The 15,805-nt window shown below is 41.5% G+C and overlaps 1 protein-coding gene across 2 annotated transcripts in view; it reads right to left on the bottom strand.

The window, feature by feature from the left end:
* Positions 1-13,176: 13,176 nt before the first annotated feature.
* The window catches only part of PEX1 (peroxisomal biogenesis factor 1), a 73,102-nt gene continuing 70,473 nt past the window's right edge, over positions 13,177-15,805 (bottom strand). The window contains exons 24-25 of one of the 2 annotated variants that reach the window (XM_029233384.1): positions 13,979-14,084; positions 13,177-13,714 (exon numbers count right to left, since the gene is read on the bottom strand). In XM_029233384.1, coding sequence (XP_029089217.1) covers positions 13,709-13,714; positions 13,979-14,084 — 112 coding nt within the window. In that variant the 3' untranslated portion in view covers positions 13,177-13,708. The remainder of the gene's footprint in view (positions 13,715-13,978; positions 14,085-15,805) is intronic. The other variant, XM_029233385.1, reaches the window with a different exon arrangement.

Raw genomic sequence — 15,805 nt, 5'->3', positions numbered from 1 at the left:
AAATACCATTGTAAATAACTAAATGCTAATATTCAGACTTTTGGATTAAAATGTATTTTTCACAGTGTATCTTTGGATTTATTTCATGCATTTATTTATTTCGTTTAAACAACTAAATAGGGCTTTCTACCACAACATGGTGTAAATAGAAGACACCACTGTTGTAGTACTCATAATTTGGAATGACAGATTCGTCATCAGTATGTAATAGATATTAGGAAACTCAAAGAATGGCTGATAGATCAAATGAACATTTAACATAAGGTATTTATTAAAATGAAATATTTAAAAACCAGTGTATATATGGACCATTTGTTTATAAATTCCTAGATACTTGTGTAATATCTTTTAAAATAAAGATCGAATTTTCATATTCCTCCTTAACAAACAGCAAATGGCTCCTGTTACTCAAAGCGTAGATCCATAGCTTTTCTCCTGTGATGGAAGGCCTGCGCTGATGTGGCCCCAGACTATGTTCCCAGACTTGTCGCCAAAGGGGTGAGAGGCTGAGGCAGTGCTCTCCTCCACTTCAAATCCATCTTCCCTTTCAGACTGCCTGCCCTACTGATTTTAGGCCCCAGCCCAGACACAGAAGCAAAAGCCTTATACGGACTGTTCAGTGGGCTCCCGCAGTTGTGTAAGGTAAAATCTCTATAATAGATACTTCATTCTATTTCATTCCTAGTGGCTCTGTTTCTCTAATCAAATCCTGACTGATACTGAGACACTGAAAGATAAAGCAAGAAACTGCTGTTTTTCGTTACAAGCTATTTAGAATTACTTGGCCTTCTTTTTATAAAAACTGTGTACATGTATTACTTTGGTATTTTTTTTAAATTGAAAAGTAATGAAGGATATCACAAAGGGAAAGATGAATAGATTGTATTATAAAAAACTAATTTCTAACTGTCAAAATGTGTATACAAAATTAAAAACCAAACAACAAGTGGGAATCATTAACCAGTATTTCTTATTCAACATGACAGACTGGCATAAATTAATCACCCAGTTACAAACAAAAGCTACAAACATAACCTCAACTTCTTGTAACATCATCACCATTTGGAATTACCATAACTCCTATTTCCACCTGTTTAGCAGAAGCTGGGTAGAAGGGAGCAAGTTTATAACAAAAACACCTTCTATACCTTCAATACTTCTCCCTGTGGATAGGGAAGGTGCGAGTTAAAAAGATGTAACTTAATTAATTAAATTATTTATTTATTTATTGGCTGCACTGGGTCTTAGTTGCGGCAGGCGGGATCTTTGTTGCTGCATGCGGGCTCTTTTAGTTGTGGCATGTGGGATCTTTAGTTGCGGCATGAGAACTCTTAGTTGCAGCATGCGGGATCTAGTTGCCTGACCAGGCATCGAACCCGGGCCCCTTGCATTGGGAACGTGGAAAAAGACAGTAACTTTAGAATAGACAGTGAAGGTGCTGTTGGGGAAATACAATTTGAAAAAACTTTCAATTCAGACATCCCCTCCACAAAGGTAGTAGAAAAAGAAAACACTTTTATTCCTGACTGAGGATTAAACCAGCATGTGCTGCTCAGCACAGGCAACTGGCTGAGGTTGCAAAGACAGACAGAAATCTCACCCGTTTATGCAGCCACACAGGTGTGGTCATTACGTACAGGTTCTCAAGATAAACAGTAACTAGTCATCATTTACGAGAACTTGACAGCACCATTAATCACACACAGTTCTTCCTAAATTTACCTGGTGATTGGGGTGACCACCTACGTTAGCTAATTGACTTTATGGGGGGCAGGGGGGACAAACGTCTTTATGACAGGAGGTACTTTTAACAATTCGGAGCACTGAAGTCTGGCTCCTACCCTCCCACAGAAACTGGAGGACAGGGGTGCTGTCTCCTGACAGTTATATTTAAAAGAGGTGGCACCCAGGTCCTTGAGAAAAACATTACTAGATCGCAAAACTGACAGAGACTTATTTAGTTTCTAAAAAGATACATTTCAAGGAGACTGAGAAAATGCAAGTTTTCTAAGGTAAGTATTCCGACAAAAAAGGGAAACCTTTTGCCTTATTTTTAACAGAGGGAATTAAGCTGCTTTTTCTTTTTTTTTGCGGTACGCGGGCCTCTTACTGTTGTGGCCTCTCCCGTTGCGGAGCACAGGCTCCGGACGCGCAGGCTCAGCGGCCGTGGCTCACGGGCCTAGCCGCTCCGCGGCATGTAGGACCCTCCCGGACCAGGGTACGAACCGGGCAGGCGGACTCTCAACCACTGCGCCACCAGGGAAGCCCTTAAGTTTCTTATTTTAAATTTCTAGTTGTCCTTACAGTGCCCTAAATTTGGAAGAGGGAGGAAGTGGGCAGCTTTGTGATTCAGGCCTCATGTCAGGGCTGCTATTAGTACATGTTGGTGTCTGTGAGGGTTTCAATATGGCGGCCGCCTGAGGGTTGGGGGAGAGTCCCAGGGCTGGAGTCCATTCTCCACTCAGCCAGGACTGTCCGTCAGGGCATGTCCTGCACCACCGTACTTGGTGGTCCTCATGGTTGTGGCTCTGTTAACACGACTAAGACGTTCTGAACTTACAAAGGCCAAAACCATAATCTCTTGCTGAAGGAAAATTCCTTTTCTTTTCATTCTCCTCCGTGAGCAGTTGCAAGTGCTTTGCACCTAGCAGATTCACAAATATCTCACTCAGTTATCCCTGTTTTATATTTTAATAATTAATCATATGGATTTTGAACATGTTTTTAGATTCCACTGCCCTTCCCCACCTTTATATAAGTGAATCACGAACACATTAGAATCACTTCTGGAGCTTTAAAAACAAAAACAAAATACAGGACACACAAAAAAAACCTGCTGGAAAGTTCCCACAAGCAACTAAGTAAATCAGTATCTGTGGGGATAAGACTGGGACCTCATTAGGTTCCAAAGTATCTAGTAAAACTTAAAAATACACAAAAAAATTTAAATTTCCTGAGGTGACTCTGACATGCAGCCAGAAATGAGAACCACTGCTCAGGCTCCTTCTTAGTACATAAAATTCAGCTGATAAAGCCTTCAGTTTCTATAAAGAGAGGAAGAGATCTAGCATCAGCTTTGGGGCAATTTAGGAAGATCATCAAAGGCCTTTCTATGACAATTAGCCCTGGTAAAGGTAATTCCTCACCTGTCAAGGAACCTGATATACACCAGTCACAGTCTGCTAGCTCAGCTGTGGCTCATTTCACTGACCCTTAGCAACAGAAGCTGCTCGCCTCCTAAAGAAATCCCCACCTCCTGGCCAATCAGGCTGTTTCCACGTTGCCTCTTAAGGCTGAGTGAAACTCACAACGGCCCAGCGTTCTGGGAGAGGGCTGCACTGCTGGGAGGTACTGCGCTCCCCCCACCTATGGATTGTTTTCCCTTGACTGAAGGACATCAAATTCATTACTAAGTTGTTTTAGTTTTGTCACTTTACAGTTTTGGTGAGGAGATGGGTCCTGAAGACAGCTGCTGGAGATCCCGGAAGGCTCCCAGACTCAGCTGAAGTTAGCCTCGGAGCCCTTCGGGTTCGCTGCCTCTTTGCCGCTCTCTGGGATCCCGTTATTTTGCCTTCTGAGCTCTTCGAGTTTGTTTGTCCAGACCCTTCCGGGTGGAAGACTGGGGTGTAAGAAACACCAGACCTAATGGGCGACAGCATTTGGATTTGTGGCCGACCTCATCTACAAGGTAAGTGCCTTGGGGAGTTCTGATGGGTCTCAGGAACTGCAGAGGCAGCCAGAAACAGTAAATCTGGTTGAATTAGGATTATTTTAACAAGGGACAATAATGGGTACCTGTCAATCTAAAGGAAGCAAGGTAGCAGCTGTTAGGAGACTCACAAAGCCTCAAGGTAAGTCCAAAGTATAAACCGTTGGGGGACTTGGGGCATTAAATTAAGACGAGAAATATCAGGCTCTTTTCACCACCCGCACACCCAGATCTTAAGTAGGCAGAATTCGAAATATTTAAAGCCATTAGAGTGTCCACCACTATATAGAAATCTTCTCAGAAAAAAATAATCTATTACTAATGGGTATCTTGGAAGCCAGCGCTACAAAATTGGTGGGCAAAGCTGTTAGAGATCTGGCCACCTAAGACTCCTCTGCTAGGGTAAGTTGGTCACCGAATGGGTTATTTTGACACTAGGTCACCTACCAACCTCAAGAAATTTTCCGTGTAACAAGGTATACTGTAAAACACCACGCAGTTTGGCTTTGAGAGACCCAAGGTGTAGCTAAAAAAGTGGAGTCCTCAAGTCTCAAAGAATTGAGCTCCCCACCTTCCGGCACACCTGCCTAATTTATGTCTAAGAACTGCGGTCCTGGAGGCTGTAAATACATAAATGGCAAAATCTTACTAAGACAACCTAGAATCACAATGGCTGTTATGGGGAACCTTCCCATTGGACAAGATCGTTTAAGAAGGGCAATTGAAAGCAAGGGTTCCCAAACAGAATGGGATACCTGTTTAATTTTTTTCTTTTTTAAAAAAATAAGAAAAACCATTCCAGTTAGGCTGGCCCTGTACTTATTACTCACAGGTGAAAAAGATAAAGGAGGAACTGCTACTCTCCATGGGTTTATCCTGAGGGCTTTTGTTCTGGTAGTGGTGGTGGGTTGCAATGTCAACCCCACTTTCCCCCAACTCCCCCTTAGGATCATTGTGCATCGATCATATTATAAGATACAGGAGGGAGTCCTCAGAGCCTCTGGCCTCCTCTCCATCAGGTGCCAACAGGGCCCCAGAGAGGAAGGATTCCAATCCCACCTCTGCTGTGCTGGACCATCAGCCTCTGGGCTCATTCCCTTCATAATCAAGGCTCTCTGACACTACCAGTCACAGCTGCAAACATTTCTGAGCTGCCAGGAGGAAGCTGTGGTCAGAGGCCATAGAGTAGGTTGTATCTATATTCAATCAACCAAGACCCTGCCCTAAAACTTTAAAAATAGTTAAGATTTTCACCATCCTCAACTTATTTAAACGTATTTAACGTTTTACTCATCAGTTGAACTGACTGATCCATCTCCAGATATTGTCACCTAACTGAACTTGTACAGTTTGTCACAGTATCCTTAGAAGGAAAAGACATCAACTCAAAAGGTTAAAGACTTGGTAATTCCCTAGCAGTCTAGTGGTTGGAACTCAGTGCTTTCACTGCCTGGCCCAGGTTCAATCCCTGGTTGGGGAACTAAGATCCAGCAAGCCACACGGTGCAGCCAAAAAAAGAAAAAAAAAATATTGCTTAATTTACATGTGGGATGATTTAAAAATTCTGTAATCCCTTCAAAATTGGGAAAGGTAAAGTAATTTGGTAATTTACCCAAATAATTTTGTGGTGGGATTGACTTTATGGTGAATCCACTTATCTGTATTTACTAGAGAATATGAAAGTTTCCCAAATGCTACTGAATAAATAAAGTTGCATCAAAGACAACAACAACAACAAAGATTTTACCAACTGTAGAATTTTATAACTCTTGAACACTAGTGCATGCTTCTACTTAGGTGAGTTTTACTTCTCTGAGAAAGCAGTAAGTTTAAAGTGTTTTGTGTATGTGTTTAATATATATATATTCATTAGATATAAAGCAATTCTATATTCCAGTACTTTATTCCTCTTTAGGCCAGAGTTTTTCAATGTGCAAGTCTCAACCCATGTATGGGTAAGAATTTCATTATTTGTGTGAAATAGAATAAAAGAGAAAAATGTCAGAGAATATCACATGTGGTAAGAGCAGGTGTTTTGTGAAACTTTAGTTTCAGCCATGTGCACGTATGGACTAGATCATGATGGAAAATGTATTACTCTGGGTTGTGGTGAAAATGTTTTGAAAATCAGTGGCTTAGCTCTCAGCATTTTTACTTTTGTGAAGAAGCTGTAGCATTCTTTTTAACTGACACTGATTCCTACAAAATATCTGGCCAGAATAAATGTCTAGCCAAAATGCATCATTTCAACTTTCTGTCTAAAACCTCTAAAAATTTCTCTTTCAGCATATGGTTGATGGTATTTGTTATCCTGGAATATTCTTTGCTCTCTGTTGTTGATTTGTTTGATTCTTGGAAATTTCCTGGGAGGCTGAGTCCTATACCAGTTCTGTAAAAAATGTCAGGTTGCCTAGAAAATGAGTAGACTCCATGACATAATGCCTTTGTCTAGTGTTTACATTATATATTTTTTCTTTATATTTATGAGTATTGAGTATTTTACTAGAGCAATGTAAAATGTCCATTTAAGAATCCATGCTTCTGGGACTTCCCTGGTGGTCCAGTGGTTAAGACTCCATGCTCCCAACGCAAGGGGCCCAGGCTTGATCCCTAGTGAGGGAACTAGATCCCGCATGCCGCAACTAAAAGATCCTGCGTGCCTCAGTGAAGATGATCCCACGTGCGGCAGCCAAGACCCAGCGCAGCCAAATAAATAAACTAAAAAAAAAGAAAAAGAATCCATACTTCTAATACCTCCTGAAACTACTGTAGATGGCCCATTTCCATTGCTTTTACAATCAAAACTGATTCCTAATCAATCATATCAGTTCTAATCTTAAAAAGTTAATGGCTAAAATATTAGATTTTGTTTTTCTCTTCTCCCCTTATTTATTCAAAGGAATAAATTTATCCCAATTTCAGTTGAAATAAGAATGATTCACTCACAAATATTTATTATTTATTTATTGAATGATCACCAGTACAAGGCGCACTGTTCTAGATTACAGCAGCAAAAAACATGCACAAAAATCTGGCCTTTTGTGGAATTTTCAATATAAAGCGGAGGCAACTGGATATAGTTAAACAAACAAAAAACCTGCAAGTTAATAGCTGGTGCTCACATTAAGTGTTCTCCCAGTCAGAATCCTAATAGATGACTAGATTTCTGGTTAGGAATTATTTTTTTATTTTTTATTATTTTTTTTAAGATGTTGGGGGTAGGAGTTTATTAATTTATTTATTTTTACTGTGTTGCATCTTTGTTTCTGTGCGAGGGCTTTCTCTAGTTGTGGCAAGCGGGGGCCACTCTTCATCGCGGTGCGCGGGCCTCTCACTATCGCGGCCTCTCTTGTTGCGGAGCACAGGCTCCAGATGCGCAGGCTCAGTAGTTGTGGCTCACGGGCCCAGTTGCTCCGCGGCATGTGGGATCCTCCCAGACCAGGGCTCGAACCCGTGTCCCCTGCATTAGCAGGCAGATTCTCAACCACTGTGCCACCAGGGAAGCCCCAGGTTAGGAATTATTAATACTGACTAGGAAAACATCAAAGGATGATGAGATCACCACTTAGTGACTGAAGTAAAAAATAACACTGAATTTTTTGCTTATTTTAGTAACTATGAGCTATGCCTGTTAGGCCCAGGCTCCGTAGCAGAGCAGACTGCTGACCTTAAACGTGGGGTTTCCTAGAAGCTAGAAGTTCAGAAGTGGGCAGACTTTGTGAGCTACAAATAGCATGATGTCATCCATAGCAAGAGTCTTTTGGGTGAGGTTGGTGTTGGTTGGCTGGCTCTCAGAGGCCTGTTTTTTGGAGTGACAGCCCCTTCAAGCTAAGGTTCCCTGTCACCCAAAGACTAGTGACATGAACCCACAAGTCTTTGAGCATCTCTTTGTTTTCTAGACCAATAAAACCATCAATAAATTCCTTTCTGATTCAAAGGAGCAGGGTTGGGTTCTGTTACTTACAGCTAAAAATTTGATGGGTACAGAAATCAGTACCAGAAGTGGTTGCAGGCAACAGACTTTGAAGAAAATTAGGTTACATTTGGGACTGGTTATCTGCCCTAGTTAAAGGCTGAGGGCAAGGAAAATCCACTCTGTATTAAGGGATGTGAATTTGGCATACCACGACGTGCAGTGGCAAAACAGCTAACTAAAATATCACAAATTATTCCCGGGAATGAAGTACCTATTGAAGAGGTTGCTGCTATGGAATAGTATGAAACACATGAGGATTTCAAAAGGGTGAGTTGAATATAGCACTAGAGAGCTTAAAGAGAAAGACAAGCTCAGATGGTTATACTTTTAGCTCAAGGCATAGGCTGAAAATCAGGGATTTGTATGAAGGCTAAAAGAATCCCTTCTCTTTCTGAGCCGTGAGGCTGAAAGTCAAATGCAGAGTTAAAAAAAATTTTTTTTAATTTAATTTTTATCTTATATTGGAGTATCATTGATTTACAATATTGTTAGTTTCAGGAGTATAGCAAAGTGATTTAGTTATACATGTATATATATATATATATATATATATATATATATCTCCATTCTTTATCAGATTCTTTTCCCATGTAGGTTATTACAGAGAACTGAGAAGAGTTCCCTGTGCTATACAGTAGGTCCTTGTTGATGATCTGTTTCATACACAGTAGTGTGTATATGTTAATCCCAAACTCCTAATTTATCCGTCCACCCCCTTCCCCTTTGGTAACCATAAGTTTGTTTTCTAAGTCTGTGAGTGTGTTTCTGTTTTGTAAATAAGTTCATTTGTATCATTTTTTTTAGATTCCACATATGAATGATATCATATGATATTTGTCTTTCTCTGTCTGACTTTGTATGATAATCTCTAGGTCCATCCATATTGCTGCAAATGGCATTATCTCATTCCTTTTTATGGCTGAGTAATATTCCATTGTATACATATATCACATCTTGTTTATCCATTGCTCTGTTGATGGACATTTAGGTTCCTTCCATGTCTTGGCTATTGTAAATAGTGCTGCAATGAACATTGCATGTATCTTTTCTAAGTATGATTTTCTCTGGATATATGCCCAGGAGTGGGATTGCTGGGTCATATGGTAGCTCTGTTTTTAGTTTTTTAAGGAAACTCCATACTGTTTTCCATAGTGGCTGTACCAACTTACATTCCCAGTAACAGTGTAGGAGGGTTCCCTTTTCATTTTGAGTTTATTTTTGTGTATGGTGTTAGGGAGTGTTCTAATTTCATTCTTTTACATGTAGCTGTCCAGTTTTCCCAGCACCAGTTATTGAAAAGGCTTTTTTTTTTCTCCATTGTATATTCTTGCCTCCTTTGTCATAGATTAATTGACCATAGGTGCGTGGGTTTGTTTCTGGGCTTTCTATCCTGTTCCATTGATCTATAATTCTGTTTTTGTGCCAAACTCTGGCACAAAAACAGGAGTTTGATCCCACAGTTTACTGAATGACATCCATTGAGTTCATAGCCATTTTAGATCTTTTATGGAAAAGTCAAGGTGTTGATTGAAAAAGAGTTGAATCCCTGATAATTGGGATGGAGACACATGGAAGAAACTAGATTCCCTTGAATCCCCACCCTTTTAAAATCTTTAGTGAGGCAGCCCTTATGTCCCTTGCTTGAAGACCCTGAAATGCCCCCATCTGTGAGGGATCAGCCTTGTAAAAAGAATGCTCATTCTTGCATTCCAACCCTCCCTTCTATTGTCCCATCCCAGCATGCCCTAGGGAGTGAATTAAAAGTCAATCCAGGGGCTTCCCTGGTGGCACAGTGGTTGAGACTCTGCCTGCCAATGCAGGGGACACGGGTTCGTTCGTGCTCCAGTCTGGGAAGATCCCACATGCTGCGGAGCGGCTAGGCCCGTGAGCCATGGCCGCTGAGCCTGTGCGTCTGGAGCCTGTGCTCCGCAACGGGAGAGGCCCCAAAAGTGAGAGGCCCGCGTACCGCAAAAAAAAAAAAAAAAAAAAAAAATAATAATATAAAAAGTCATTCTGGGAGGAGAAGGCTTAGACAATAAAAAAACTACAATATTTTTCTTTTTCATGCAAATTCTAAAGAACATATGTGGAGGTAGAATATGTGTGTGGGTACTAGGCTAAGTAGGGAAAATCATAATTATTGGTCAAGTTGAATACATTAATGACTTTAAAAAAATTTATTTATTTTTGGCTGTGTTGGGTCTTCATTGCTGCCTGCGGGCTTTCTCTAATCGCAGCGAGCAGGGGCTACTTCTTGCTGTGGTGCATGGGCTTCTCATTGTGGTGGCTTCTCTTGTTGCGGCGCATGGGCTCTAGGCATGCTGGCTTCAGCAGTTGTGGCACACGGGCCCAGTAGTTGTGGCTTGTGGGCTCTAGAGTGCAGGCTCAGTAGTTGTGGTGCACAGGATTAGTTACTCTACAGCATGTGGGATCTTCCCGGACCAGGGCTTGAACCTGTGTCCCCTGCATTGGCAGGTGGATTCTTAACCACTGCACCACCAGGAAGTTCCTGCACTTTTGTTTTTAATTAATACACTTGATTTTTGATTCAGTGTGCTGTTTCAGCATCTGGGAATGTTCTAATTGACTCCATGGTTGGGTATTTGGAACCCAGACTCAATGACTCACACTGAATAAAGTTGAGGTGCCTGAAATATCTTGGTATAATATAAAGAAATAAATCCAAAGGCTTTGTGAGATACATATGTTGAATGAATGAATGATGTACAGCTCTCCAACTTACCACCACCCAAATCTGTCCCTCAAGATAGTGTGGGTGTCAGAAAATACTCCTCAGTGAGGCCTTATGAAATCATTGGTGCATCTGTCAGGATTGGTTTTGGCTATAATAGGAACCTACTCAGAGAAGCAAACAAGGGGTTTATCTACCTCAGGCATAAGAAGGTCTGAGTAGGACATTTAGAGCTGGTATATCAGCTCAGTGATGCCATCAGGGAACCAGGCTCCTTCTGTTTCCTTGCTCTATTGTCTGTGGTTTTCACCCTCATGTTTGCAAGATGGTTGCTGCATCTCCAGACATTGTGCCCTCATTCCAGGAAGGAAGCTTACCCCAGGGACTTCTACCTACTTATACTCATTGTCTAGATAGAACTGTTACAAAGCCATGCATGGCTGCGATGGAGATTATGTCACTCAGTAATTCACTTTCCAAGGACCATAGGAAGATGGAGGTGAGGGTGTTGGAATGGTTGTTGAATGAGTCAGTCTGTAGACTCTGCAACAATCGATGAGAACACAAGTGGGAGATACTGTAGTAGAAACATGCTGATTTCAGTGATGATGGATCCTGGGGCAGCAGGGGTGAGGTCAGGTAGCTGCAATGTGAGAGGCCAGGTGGATGTGGGTACTATAATCAACAGCAGAGCCAGTGCATTAATTACAATGGTCTGACCTACAGGGATCTTTGGTGTTGCCTAACTGTGGGGTCCTTAAGACCAAAATAGATGGTCAAAGATGCTACCTGATTTTTATTATTTTAAAAACTCTCTGTTAGTAAACAAAGGCCTGACTTAAGTCTTCACAATATAGTCATGGCCCCTGACCCAATCTCAGGTCTAGGTCAGACCAAGAATGCAGGAGAAGTCAAGTGTCTAGGGAAATGGCCCTGTGATAACATCATGAATACTTGCTAAGGATCTTCCTTCCTCTAAGTCTTCCCCAAAGGACCCAAAGCCACTCACCAGGCCATTTCCCAGGTGTCCTGAGAAATAACCAGACCTTCTGGGGATTAATAGATGCTCGGTCTGCATCAACATGATTTCCCAGAGACCCAGAACTCCACTGTGAATGCATCAGAGTGAAGGCATTTCTGCTATACTGAGGGGATAGCCTTGACGACCAGTAGAGTAGGGAATCACCCCAGGGAGCAGATTTTCTGAACTTGTCTCTTCCATTTTGCCAGGAGGTAGAGATGTCTGATATAGAAATCCATGCTGATTCATAGACAGTGGCTAGTAACTTAACTAAATGATCAGATTTGGAAACAGCATGATTGGAGAAGGGGCCATGAGGAGGTCTGGGAGAAAGGTATGGCCAGAGTTCTTGAAATGGATTCAGAGTGAGAATGTTTGTGTCCTGTGTGAATGCTCAGCTAAAATTCCTCAGTGCTTTTAATAATGAGGTGCTCTAGATGACCTCTCTATGGATATCAATCAGCCTTTGTTTCCAGCTACCCAGTACTTGTTTACTGTATTCCTGAACAAAGTGGCCATGGTGGCCAGGATGGGGGTCTATGTGTGCTCTACAATATGGCTTGCCCCTCACTGCAGCTGACCTGACCATCCACCTATCCTGACAGCCTACTAGTATGCAGCAATAACCACGTAGGTACATACCAGGGGATGCCAGCCCGTGCCTGGTGGAAGGTTGATTACATTCGTCCCTCTCCTAAGAGATGAGGCAGCAATTTGTCCTCCCTGAAGGTGACACATTCTGGAATTGGATTTGCTTTGTCCTCCAAAATTCTGCCACCACCATCTTTCAGGGCCTCACTAGATGGCTTTCACTGTTATGCTATCCTTTACGACACTTGCTTCTGATCATGAAACTCACTTTATAGGGAATTCCCTGGACTTACTGTAAATACCCCTCACCCTGAAACAGCTGGCCTTTTGGCGAGATAACTCTGTGAGGGTAGAGTCCTCTTCTGCAAGATGTAGTGCATATAGTATATACTGTGAACCAGTGACCATGGCTTTAATAGAAGGATCTGGGAACCAACGTGCAAGGGAGAATGGCACTTCTCTGTTAATACCTAGTGACTCAAACATCTTTGCTTGCATTCCTTGTGATTCCGAGCTTTGCTGGTTTAGAGGGAAGCAAAGGTGGACTGCTTCTATGAGGGGAACATAGTGATGATTCCAATGGTTTGAAAGGGGAGGATTACAATATTGGCTGAGTGAATACAGAGTTGGTGCTATACAGTGGGGGATGGGAGAAGTATGATGGGAACCTTGTAATACTGAGTGTTCATGGTAAATTTAATGGAAGACATCTGCAGTCTTAGGCCACCAAAGGCGCAGACGGAAAAGAAGGTTTAGACCATCCCACTTAGTTAAGGCCTCTAATCCACTAAGGTGAGGGCTGAAGTCAGAGGAACATGGAATAAGTAATGGAAGAGAGAAATGAAACACATCAGCCATGGCCTCATGATTAATTGCAGAAAGGGCAATGGTTATAGCCTGTACATTTTTCTTTGCTGTCTTATGCATTTATTTGCATATTCTACTTAGCTTTCTCCTTTCCCTTTACCACATTACTATATATAGTTTGTGTTGATAGTGACTGACTTTACAATTGAGTTCATAGATCAGAGCACATCCAGATAAAGTTGTCATGGAGGGGAGGAATGGACATCATTCAGGCTCCTGGCCTTGCAGCTGGATGTAGTATATTAGGGGGATGTCATCTCACTGCTGATTGAAGGAACAACTAAATTTATTTAAATTGTGTGTAAATTCCACATTTTCAGATAATCAGAACAGATAATTGGATCAGTAGATAGATAATTGGATATTTTATTTCCAAAACAGTCAAGAAGGTGCTAAGCATAAAGCTTGTCAAATGCAAGAAAGATGCTGAATATGCAACTGTCAGTGATTCTAAGAAATGTATTTAATTACATTCTCTTTTTTTCTTCAAAGGAGAAAAAATCAGTTATTCCATGTGGCCAATATTACTTCATTAAGGATTTAAATATATAGGTAATAAAATACAGAATCTCTTATAAGTATCCCAATTTATTCTAAAGTGTTAATATCAAGTAACCCTGGTCATTACATAAACACAGGTTTACCAATCTTTGATTTTATAGATTAACAAATTAAGTTAAATTAAAAAGAAATGTACAGACACCATTTTCACTGTTACAACACAGGGACAAACCACCACACACATAAACACACAAAAAAATCAGAAGTATATTTTATGCCAGAGTTACTTTCTGTCCAGGTCGAAAGACTGTTCCACTTTGATTTTTTCTCTTCTTTGGATTTTGAAAGCTTTCATACCTTTAAAAAAAAAAAAAAACAAAAAAAACAAGTAACATTTAATACATGTAAATGCTAAACTTATAAAACAAAAAACAATGGTTTGTTTCCAAACACAATTTTTTAAGAAACAAAAGAGAAATAGCTGGAAAAAAATATTTGCAAGAAATTAAAGGAAGTTCTTACACGTAAATTTTTTAAAGTTCAACACTCTAATAGAAAAAAAGAACAAAGGGGATGAATAGACAAGTTAGAAAAGATAAGATACAAATGGCAGGGGCTTCCCTGGTGGCGCAGTGGTTGAGAGTCGGCCTGCCGATGCAGGGGACACGGTTCATGCCCCGGTCCGGGAGGATCCCGCTGAGCCTGTGCGTCCGGGGCCTGTGCTCCGCTGCGGTATAGGCCACGGCAGTGAGAGGCCCGCGTACCGAAAAAAAAAAAACCCAATGGCAATGATTAATATATAAAACATAACTTCTGTATTTTAACTGAAGAAATGTAAAATTTTAAGATATAACTTTTTTTTTTTTTTTTTTTTGTGGTACACGGATGCTCCGGACGTGCAGGCTCAGCGGCCATGGCTCACGGGCCCAGCCGCTCCGTGGCATGTGGGATCCTCCCGGACCGGGGCACGAACCCATGTCCCCTGCATCGGTAGGCGGACTCTCAACCACTGCGCCACCAGGGAAGCCCAAGATATAATTTTTGTCCAATCAAATTAGCCAAGTTTAGAGAAATACTACAATATTTAACATTAGGGTGTGGTGAAGCTGGTACTATAATTATATTGCTGTTGCAAAATACATTATATGGTATTTATATAAGACAATTTGGCAATAGATTTCAAAAGCATTAAAAAATGTGAGTACACTGTGATGCAACAATTCTACCTCTACCCCAGTGAAATAAGTAAGGATATGTGCAAACATTTAGGTATAAGAATGTTCATTATCACATTGCCTATAGTGAAAACGTGGATGCAACTTAAATGTCCAAAAATTGGATGTTATGGTGTATCTATATTATAAAATGACAGTAAAAACAAAGTAGTATGGGCTTCCCTGGTGGCGCAGTGGTTAAGAGTCCAGAAAGAGAGCTATTACCAGAGAGAATTTTTTTTTTTAATCTGTGTGGCAAACATCTGCTCTTCTCATCTGCTGTGAATTGCCTTCTTGCCCTCTGAAGCCCCAGGCGCCCCATCCCTTTCCTTAGCTCAGGACAGTATATAAGCCTCAACTGGAGACTGCCTTTGAGTCTCATTCTTATGGGGTTCCTGTATGTACGAAATTAGTTTTTCACCTGGTAACATCTTATGTCAATTAATTATTAGATCAGCCAAAGAACCTAGAAGGGAGGAAGGGAAAATTTTTCTATCCCTACAATTTGGTATGCATGGGGGGCTCCACTGGCTGGACACCACTTGCTCTGGGGCTGCAGGTGGGAGATCCTGGGACCTCTGACAAGAGCCAGCAGATGGTAAGAATCCTTACCACGTCAATCTCCTGGAAGTGGTGAGAGTCCATTTCTAAATTTAGCAGGAGAAAAATACTTGTGTAAACTAGTTCCTTAGGTATAGTGACTCTGGAAAAGATCTGTTCTGAGTACTTTTGTTTTCTATCGATCCAATTCCTCCATGGTTATTGTTTTCTTCTTTTTTTTTTTTTTTGCGGTACATGGGCTTCTCACCATTGTGGCCTCTCCCGTTGCGGAGCACAGGCTCCAGACGCGCAGGCTCAGCGGCCATGGTTCATGGGCCCAGCCGCTCTGCGGCATGTGGAATCTTCCCGGACCAGGGCATGAACCCGTGTCCCCTGCATCAGCAGGCGGACTCTCAACCACTGCGCCACCAGGGAAGCCCTATTGTTTTTTGTCTCTAGTTTTTGTGTCACTTTTCATAAGGAGGAAAACCATAGTGTAGAAATGCAGGCATAGGTCCTCTGAGCCTGTTGTTCCGGCCAGCCTCACAGACTGGTGACTTCACAGTTCTAATGGACCTGCATCTGTTTAGACAAACTTTGCTGTGGGTCCCTTATATTTAAAAAATGGGTGAGGTTTCCCCTTGTCTTGTTCTGTCTTGAGAGCTTGGCTTCATGACCAGTGAAAATACTCTCT

The sequence above is a fragment of the Monodon monoceros genome, unplaced genomic scaffold, assembly GCF_005190385.1.
Source record: "Monodon monoceros isolate NGI ecotype Baffin Bay Population unplaced genomic scaffold, NGI_Narwhal_1 Super_Scaffold_2, whole genome shotgun sequence".
NCBI lineage: Eukaryota > Metazoa > Chordata > Mammalia > Artiodactyla > Monodontidae > Monodon > Monodon monoceros.
The sequence above is the reverse complement of the archived record's forward strand: the minus strand, read 5'-3'. Positions and strand labels throughout refer to the sequence as shown.